Below are 9602 nucleotides of genomic sequence, written 5' to 3'. Positions count from 1 at the left end.
CTGGTAAGCTCTTGTTACTTATTATCCCAGCTAATGTGGTGGATGTGGTCCGAAAGGTTGTCCGAACTGCATTTGTATCGTTTCACAGGTTTTTAATATGGCATCTGACGATGGGCAGGTTTTTTGAGGTCAAGGCAATGGCGCGGGATTTTGTGGCGACGAGACAGACCAACCCACCCCCACATGGCTCCCAACAGATCACCCAAAAATCTGCGAACGAAGCGTATCCGGCCATTATTTTGCCAAGACGTCATCATTGTCTGCGGTGGTGTTGGATCGGCGATGAACATGATCGTCAGACGAATTACGTGAAGATGTCAATTTTCTGCACGAGAGTGAGGAGTAATAGCGCCTTTTAGGTGCGGAGCAGCAGCTGCATATTTGTTGGTTGAACGATTGACGAAAGCCAAATATCCGATTGGGTGAGTATGTTAATGAAAATTGTCAATATTGGAGCCAATATTCTGCTTAACAGTTTAATTACGCGGTCGATTGTTGTTGAGAGACGGCGCTAAGATGAAAGAGTTTGGATTGGGGAATTTTTGTCCTTTAATATCTGGATGGAATCTTGGAATTCCAAAGGACCTTTTTCAAAAAAGGAGTTATTAGTAACCTTAATATGTTTGTTTGGCTCCGGTTTTTGTACGGCAGGACTGGGGTTCAAATCCAATCTAGACCCCCGTAGTAAGGACTGACTATCCATCGACGTGGAATCTTTAAGTCTAGTAAGCCAGAAATGGCAGACATGACCTAAGAGGTCGTTAGGCCAAAGAAGAAGATGTTTGAAGATGATCCCCGTTAGCTATCCTACTGTAGTGTGTGGCTATAGTGGGGTAATGTCCGGATGAGAATACTTGTATGGGCTTGAAAACGTGTGACGGACGGTCCTATTTATAAACTTTTTCGCAACAACTAATGTGTACATAACGTCTAACGTAACACAACCGGGGGTTCCTACTAATTTTTCGGGTTGTTTATATTTATAGATCCAGTTCATCAAGGATTTTGATTCAAAATTAAGATCTGAAAAATTATATCTATCTAAAGCTGAAGAAAGCTTTACAAGTGCGATGGAAGCGATAATCTTGAATCTTGATCTACACCCAGATTTAAATGCAAGAGATAATGGTGTGCTCTCCGAGCTGTACGATAGACGCACGAGACTCTCGTGTGGGCTGTTCTTGTCACTAGAATGGTACTGGATGACCCAGCATGCCAAGTCGTTTTTGACTGTCATTAATTGTCTTGCATAGACATTAAAAAATCTAATCTTCTGCTGATGTCAAGTTTTCTACTAGAAAGGTCAAGATAGACGAGTCGATAGACAGCTGCCTCTGACCTTGAGGTTCAGGGAACTCCTCAACGCATTTGCGGTGTCTGATAATTTAATGGAAATAGTCTTCGGGAAGATAGTTTGAAAAAGGATACTAGCGAAATAGAAAATAGGTCAACTTCCAAATATTTTCTGTACGTTTTCCTATAGTTCCTATAGTTACATGGGCTGTAGTTCTAAAAATTTAGCTATTCAATTTTATTCAAAGCTTCTAAGGAGTAATCCTTAGAAGACATTAAAATAGTCTTCTAATGCACCTCTTACAACAAGAGACTCTCATATTTCGAGAATCATGATGAAAGTAAGGAGGAAGCGTTTCGATAACAATGAGGGCCTAAACTGGCATGGAGAAATTTCGTTGATGCGTCAGCCAAAAAGCTCAGTATATTGGATTAGCAGACGACGGCGCCGGACCCTGAGCGGTATCGAGGATTTCTGCTGAAAGTCCCTGTGGCGTATGTATGAGCCTGATAAATAAGTAAAGAAGATGGGAGTTTATAAACCCCATTAGTTTATTAAAGGACAGGACTGACTGATCATATCCCATCCGTACCGTCCATCTGTCGCAACTACTAACGATCAGGCTTGGAGGTAACAATAAGTCTAGACAATCGGCAATTGTAGACATGATCTACAGGGTCCTTGAGCCTTAAATGTAAGTTCTAATTATGTTAAGAACTTTTACTATATTTAAGATTTTTCTTTACTACTGTTCACTGTAAATTCTACCAATGTAACCCATTACGAGAGCAACCAGAAGCTAAATCTTTCCGTTTAATGAGCAATTAAGTGAAAATGAAATGAATGACATGCCCCAACTCGCACCATATGACCCATATTCCAGTGACCTTCCTTGGCGTTTGCTTGCCGGTGGTCACTCTCCTTGCAAGCGTCTTTTAAGGAAGTAGCCACGTTCCTTTTCACTGCTTGCTCCCGTTCTCCATGAAAATTAAGCATTGGCTCCAAATAACCGCCAGCCAAAATATAACATAACCTGTGCTGCCCGAATCGCGTGGGAAGCTGGTGACCGAATGACGTCACCGTTGTCACCTAAGATAGCGCCACGCATCTCACTGGCTGGAACCGGTGCTGTTGGCCGACGTCGGAACCTTCGTCAACACGGATAACGGGTTTGTGAGTAAGCAGTGTTTGGCAGCGTTTGGCCACGACGCCTCCGCACATCTGCCTTTCGCTCGGTACGCACTCGCTTTTGGCAAACGATTATGAAATCCCGCTTTGTATGGCGGGAACTTGAGCTATTACTTCATCGCGAAACGGTTCCAGCTGGGGGTACCGTCGCTTTGTAGGGAAGCTTGCTCCACCCCGGCCGATAGGAACTGTATTTTCGTAGATTCATCTGTGGCACGAAATTTGCAAAACCACCCGCAACTTGGAGACTTTCGACGAAGGTGGTCGAAAAAGTGTAAACAATTGCCTGATTCCACGTTTTGAATGGAGTAGGGGGCGCTTTGGCACACATTTGGCGCTTATGAATGAACCCAGTGGGAAGTTGTTTCGCAGGGAACGGGAGTGGGAATTACTTCAGCAGTGTTCCATTTCTTTCACTTTCTTCGGTCGGCTCGATCACCCGGTCTCTGTTGCTCTGGTGGACTCGAGTCGGTGGTGTCCAATCTGCGACACGGTCATCTTTCAACGGTCTTTAAGGCAAAGAAGTGATCTGCAGCAGACAGTTTTATATCGCGTGTTGCGCTGCACGCAACGATTGCAGGATTACTATAGAAACGGGAAGCAATAGTTGAAGTCATAGTTTGCTGTGAGTGTTTTTTTATTCAAGTGTTGTTAGGACAGTGTACGTTACAATGGTAACTCGATTCGAAGAATAGGTTCGAGCACGATCGAACGCACGCCGGAACATTCGCAGCGAGATGGAACTCCATTTGATGGTCAGTGAATAGTGAATTAAGTGCCTATTGAAGGTTGTGTGTCCTGTCGTTTTGTGTTATAATTGTTACGTGAAAATTTCGTTATAATAGCTCAGGACACTATGTATAATGTTTTTAAGTGTCTAAAAACTGGATTGATAGCTCATGGGACTCTCCAGAAATGTAAAATGTATCATCATCACAGGACTGCTAATTGTGGACTGCGTGTCGTAATAACAGTTGTGTAACGCGGTGTAGCACATGCAAAAACCAACAAAAAAATTGGGAAATAGTTTGGAGTTGATATGGGTTATACTTTAGACGGCAAATCCGAAGACTTGTTAGAGGTCAACTCAGAAAAGTTATTTTGAACTCCTTCGATCTAATGGTCTTGGAAGAATTTTTCAATTTATTGTCCATTTTAATGAGGTCTCATTCGGTTATACAGCTGCCGATATGGATGAGTTGCGTTACGAGCCGTTAACGTTACGATCGTTACCATTTTACTAAGTGCTGTTGTAAAGCTCGATCCAGGAGCGTTAGTCTAGAAAAAATAAGTCTCTTGATTAGTCTAGCTCACGATCGTTTATGAATTGGATCAATGTAATGAATCAATGACCAATCTTTTGATAAAAAAAAGAAAAAATCTACTTAAGATTTAGGGACATTTAAGGACGAATTAAGTCAACAGAAAATTACCTTATTTAAATCATCTGAAACACGAGAGTAGACGAGATCGTTGTAGCGTTTCCAAAGCCAAAGGATCTATAGGAAGAAATCGAGAAGGAACATAGACAGAGGAAATTAGATCTGCAGTAGCCAAGAGTAGCCAAGAAGCCAACAGTAGACTCAAGTAGCCGGCCACCTATAAAGAAAGCCTGAGTCACGTAACGTCTTCGGCTCAACAAGTCAAATCCAAATAGGTTCAAATGGTTAAAGCAAAGATTTAGAGTCAAAGATGCGTTATAAGTGATTCAATTGCCAGAACTAGCAAAACCTCAGTAGTAGATGCACTCCAAACGACACGGTCATACTTCAAAATGGCGTGCCTAAGACTGCAGCTCAATGTCCGTGTTGGGTCCACAAAATCTCTTGAATGATAAATTATTCTGATGATCATGACGACTTCTTTTACTATGCGATTTTTTGTGTTTATTTCAGATATCCAAACTGATCACATTCAGTTGTCTCGTACAGCTGTCAACCTGCCTGCCCTTTTCCTTTCCCGACGGCAGTAGAAGCGCCTCCAGCACATCGACCGCCCAACGACGCCAGGAAGCATTCGAAGGGCGAAGCATTCGTGGGAACGGCGGCGGATCGTCCAGCAAAAATCAATTTCCCGACATTTACAGCCGCTACCAGGTGCACGAGAATGATCCCGATCCACCGGGAGTAAGACCAACGGCAGGCCCGTTTCTTGATCGACCAGGATCGATTACACCACCACCGCCCCGCTACACAACACGTTCCGATCGTCCCAATGCGTCGTTCAATCGTTTACCGCCCACGAAAAACGATGAACCGATTCAGGCCGAACCGGCCATAGACTATGACGATGGGGATGAAGAGGACGTTGGGGAGGAAGAGGAACAACCCGACAAACCGGTGACCGCAGCCTCTGCTCCACTATACAGACCTCCGGTGGGAAGTTACGGTGGAGGTGGCTCCAACACGTTCAACAATATTTTTACTGGCTTTAACGACAAGTTTGGAGGTGGATTGGGCGGTGGACTCACCTCGTTGTTCGGGGAAAACAGACACAAGTTCAAGTTGAAACGACGTAAGCCGGGCCAACCCTGCATCCCTTACAGTTTGTTCCACAAGCTCCGGTATGGGCGAGATCTGCAGGGTAATCCGGTCGATCCAAAAACGCTGCTACCGCATCTGAACCTTGTCCTGGCGGATGTGAACTATTTCGCGCCAAACAATAACTATGGTGGTGGCGGTGGTGGTGGCAGTGTTGATTTCCATTCAGACACTGGGACTGGTGGGGCTGTGTTTAACAACCACTTCTACGATGCCGTTGGCGGATATCCTTGCCAGGGTGTATCGTTCGGCGGTGGATTGCCACACAAACCTTTCAAACCGCACCGACCACACGGTGGACCGTTAGGGTTCTTCGGACAGGGTGGTCTGTTCGATTGGGTATCGTCGGCGGATCAGGTGCAGGGTGATGAAGGTGTTGGCGAAACGGGAGGCACCAGTGGCAATCGGCCAACCGTAGTGTTTAATCTGAACGATGCGATCGATAGTGTGGTAAGTGGGAGGATTTTACACTTTAGCTTGCCATCTTCTAACCCTATTTGTGGGATCGTTTCAGGCTACCAACTGGAGACCGGGTGAAAGCTTCCAAATGATGATGGGAGTCATCGCGAACTTTATCACACAGGTCGCAGGAACGGCGGCAGCCCCGGTAGCCGACGTTGCGACCGATGTACGAAAAATTAATCGCGAATTCTTTAGTTTGTTTGGTTGAAAGACCGTTGTTAAAGTTTGTAGAGGTTAAGGAAAGAAAATACCATGACATAAGGAGAAGATAATAAAATGGATGCATGTGTTTGCAGTTTGAATCAGATTTTCTTCGTTATTGTACACCTTTCAAAATCGAGAGATCGCGAAAAATAGGCGCTAATCGCAAAGAAATTTCTCGCTTCGTGAGAAAAGTTACTTTATACATTGAAAATAGTGAAAAATATTATCAAATCTTCAGTTTTCATGATTTTATAAACGTAAAATTATGCCTCCCCACCGTTTACATCGTTATCGAACGGGCATTTCGAATTGACGAACTAATTTCGAATCATTTCGAGCCGTTGGTGTGTGTCTTAGCTAATCCCATAGATGGCGCTACTGTACGTGTTGATGGATTGAATGATTTCAAATGGCTTTCGAATACAGTTTTCTTACAACGTAAAATATTTACAAGTTTGTTAAAGAAAAATAGAATCTCTCTCCTAGAATCTAGAAAATCATGGTGGCTATATTATGAATCTTTCCATATTCATACGACGTATACCGTAAAATTTTTTACAGGGAGTTAGATACCGAACTCAACCTGTCAGCCACTAAACTCAGTCCTCGCACTCACTAGATTACTGAGCAGGAAATAACTAAATTTTTAGGAATATTTTGCAAACCTTTGAGCAGGATTTATGTACGAAATTTCCTCAGTTAATTCAGGGTAAAAACTTAAAGCACAGTTCCAACATTTCGAAAACAAATTCACACACGAACTACTTCAGAAAAATAACAAATAATACAGCAACATAAATGTGAAGCTCTATAAATTGTGTTTCTGGAATGCGTGTCTTCCAAACTAAAATTCAACGACCAGCAAGTTCATTCATTTAGTAAAATAAATTGATAAAACGAATAAATAAAAACCATTTCTCCATCCAACACGCTTCAAGTGCGACCACCTCGTTACATGACTGAGCGTTTAAATACATTTCGGAACGTGTGGTACCACATTTATATGGTTGTTTTGTTTTTTGGCAAAGGCTCTGATGCCCGTACATGTAAATAATTAAAAACAAAAAAGCGTACTGTACTTCCAGCACGCACACACTTCCCTAGCCGGTAGACGACAAACTGTCAATAAAACGTGCTGCGCTGCGGTAAACCAACAGACCCGCTCCGGCTCAATGTCAATGTCCAGCCGGGTAGGGTGGGTTCGCTTGCGGCCATCTTCAGCCACAATTTCACTTCCGATTCCGCTCCGGGTCGTCGTGTTGTGTTGTGTAAAGTGTTGCGAGGGTAAAGTGACTAGACGGAGCTTAGCGGAAGTCGGCAGCGAGAAAACGTTGCTCACAATGGTCGCACCCTGCTGCTCTAATCAACGCACGTCACAACAGTGGAAGCCGCTGTTACGATTTCTTCTAGTGATTCTTGTAAGCTTCATAGAAGTGCCGCTGATCGAAGCTACCGTGTCCTGTAATGCCATTGCACGATGGCCAGCGCTTGACTACAAATCGGACCGTGCCTTCTACCCACTGATGGTGTCCTTTTCGCGCTATCCATTCCACGATGTGTATGAGGCTAATCCGGGCATCCTGCCATCAAACAAACACTCCGCTGTTGCTGGTTCTGTGACGGTGGCCGGTGGTCGACCAGGACTACCGAAGGCGAGGAAGAACTTTTTCCCACCGGGTGCGGAACAGAACCATCGGAACTGGAGACACCAGAGCCACGTGAGAACGCCGACCAAGAACGTGTGCCAGGGTTTGATCTATCTGCCCCAGCAGCTGCAAGCGTCCGGCCGAAGGATGCTGCCGCTTAAGATGCGCAAACTGTTGAAGTACTGTGGATTTATTTAGGTTTTAAAGGGGGATTCTTGTGTTGGTTGCTGTTGTAAATATTGTGAGAAAGTTAGCAAATAAAAGTTACTGTTGTTTTTTGTATAGTTTCTACTTGTCTTTAATTTATTTATAATTTTAAATGATTGTAAATGGCTCTTCCGAGACAGATTTAGAAGATCGTACAAGATGGTAACCGAATTCTTGGTGATAAGGTTCTTCACGCTTTGATCAAGAAATTATAGGCAATTATCCTTATCGTTTGAGAGTTTGAAGGGGACTTAAAATTCACATCCCGGCACTGAGGAATGTTGGTAGTCGTTCTCCCTTGTCGGGGTCTAACGACCTCTTAGGTCATGTCTGCGATTTTTGAATTGCTAGCCTTACTTCGACGGGGCGGCCCGGTGACCGAGGCGATAACAGCACCGGTCTTCACACGGCAGGATCGGGGTACCTAGGTAGGTACGTTGAGAACTCGTCCGATGCGTTTCCTAGATCGAGCTTAAACCAGTGGTGGGTCAAGATATTTGAAGGCCCCACTGATTGTGATATTAGAGGGCAACGGCAGGATTTCCCTCACCGATGAGGCCCCCTGATCCGAGCGGCCGCTCCTTCCGCTTCTCGGTTGATCCACCACTGGCTCAAACCCAAATCGTCCTGAGTGGACTGCCGTTAAGCTGAGATATGAATACATCAGGGCGATCCGATGACAACGGCGGTAGCAGCGCTGATCTTCCCATGACAGAACCGAACAATGAATGAGCTTCAGGATTTCAGGATTCAGGATAGCAAACCCAAGACACACCGCTCAAGATAGTAGAGTCAAAAAACAGCAGCTCAACTTGAACTATTACAGGAGTGGACCTAAACATAACAATGTCCACTTTATTCGGAATCTTACGGCAGAATCAAGGTACGGCCCAAATAAGTAGCCGTATCTTCGATTTTCGTCAGAACCTGGTCAACACGTTCAACAGTTTGAATCGATCACAATCGAAAGTCTGACGTTCCTGATGAGCGGATGACGACTTCTACTCAGATCACCTAATGTCTGCATGAGACACTTTTTGGAGCGATTACCGTTGGTCTCCAGCTATTCTGGTTTTTTTTCTCATCTACCATAAAAACGTACACCAAACAATACATTTTTTCTACAAACAGTTTAATATATTAAATTAACAACTTGCATACATTCATCCCCCGTACCCCTCCGTAACTAACCTTTCCCTTCCCACTTTACCCCATAATATCCTCACAGTAGGGCAGACTTTCGTCCGTAAACTTTCGTGTCGCACTGACTCTATCATCGTGCGCAACTGATTCCGGCGCAAACAGGTTCCAAATGTTCCAGCCCTGTCCTTCCCCGTCCTTCGTCGACGATACCATACCGTCCTCGGGGAAGGCAAAGAAGTTGGCAATGCGCTGCATCACGTTCGAACCATCCCCACCATCCGGGCCTGCGCTAGCGACAAACCCGTCCTGTGGGCCGAATATGTCCATGAAGCTGTTGAACATGTTCCCGATCGGTGCACCGGGAGCAGCAGCAGCTGCCGGGCTGGCCACCAGCCCTTCTTCGCCCGGTGTACCGCTGGCTACCATTGTGTCGGCTCCTGCCCGGCGGCGCTGTGCCGCTTCTAACGGGCGTGCCCTTGCCCGTCCCCGAGCATTGCACAGCCGGCGACACTCGGCACAGTTGATCGGTGCCGGCGGCGGAGGTGGTGGTGGTGGTGGAGAGGAAGGTGCCAATGGAGCGGCCACCATGCCGGACGCGTTCTTGGTGCGTCGCGAGCGGGCTGGGCGCTGGCCACGCTTGCGGGCGACCGTCGTTGGGACGGGAGTCGTTGTCGTGGGCATGACGCGCTGCCGGATCGAGGAGATCGCATTTTTGAAAGCATCGAGCGGACGCGTTTGGGGCTTATCTTGAAGGCGGCGGCGCAAATCTTGCCGCTGTCGGCGACGATCGTTCGTGTTGCCGGTTGGCCTCATTCCACCGTACGGTTCCATCATGCGCGGATTGTACCGATCGAAGATCAAGTTGCGTACCGCGCGGACATTAGATTCGTTCGGACTGGGACAAAGGGGGGATGGAAG

The 9602-nt window shown here is 45.7% G+C and overlaps 2 protein-coding genes across 2 annotated transcripts; both read left to right on the top strand.

Moving 5' to 3' along the window:
- The first annotated feature begins 2865 nt into the window (after positions 1 to 2865).
- Positions 2866 to 5785, top strand: LOC118502991. Its single transcript, XM_036035791.1, has 3 exons — positions 2866 to 3237; positions 4378 to 5472; positions 5537 to 5785. Exons 1-3 carry the CDS (start codon positions 3220 to 3222, stop codon positions 5690 to 5692), a joined length of 1269 nt encoding a protein of 422 aa, XP_035891684.1. The 5' UTR covers positions 2866 to 3219; the 3' UTR covers positions 5693 to 5785.
- A 1103-nt stretch (positions 5786 to 6888) lies between these two features.
- LOC118503005 lies at positions 6889 to 7612 on the top strand. The gene has a single exon (XM_036035816.1). It carries the CDS (start codon positions 7029 to 7031, stop codon positions 7530 to 7532), a length of 504 nt encoding a protein of 167 aa, XP_035891709.1. The 5' UTR covers positions 6889 to 7028; the 3' UTR covers positions 7533 to 7612.
- Positions 7613 to 9602: the final 1990 nt, after the last annotated feature.

The sequence above is a fragment of the Anopheles stephensi genome, chromosome 2, assembly GCF_013141755.1.
Source record: "Anopheles stephensi strain Indian chromosome 2, UCI_ANSTEP_V1.0, whole genome shotgun sequence".
NCBI lineage: Eukaryota > Metazoa > Arthropoda > Insecta > Diptera > Culicidae > Anopheles > Anopheles stephensi.
This window is presented reverse-complemented; position numbering and strand designations above follow the sequence as displayed.

Coding starts and splice junctions, on each gene's coding strand:
- LOC118502991 (XM_036035791.1), top strand. Junction 5,473..5,536: donor ACGATGCGATCGATAGTGTG/GTAAGTGGGAGG, acceptor GGATCGTTTCAG/GCTACCAACTGGAGACCGGG.
- LOC118503005 (XM_036035816.1), top strand. CDS start 7,029: ATGGTCGCACCCTGCTGCTCTAATCAACGCACGTCACAACAGTGGAAG.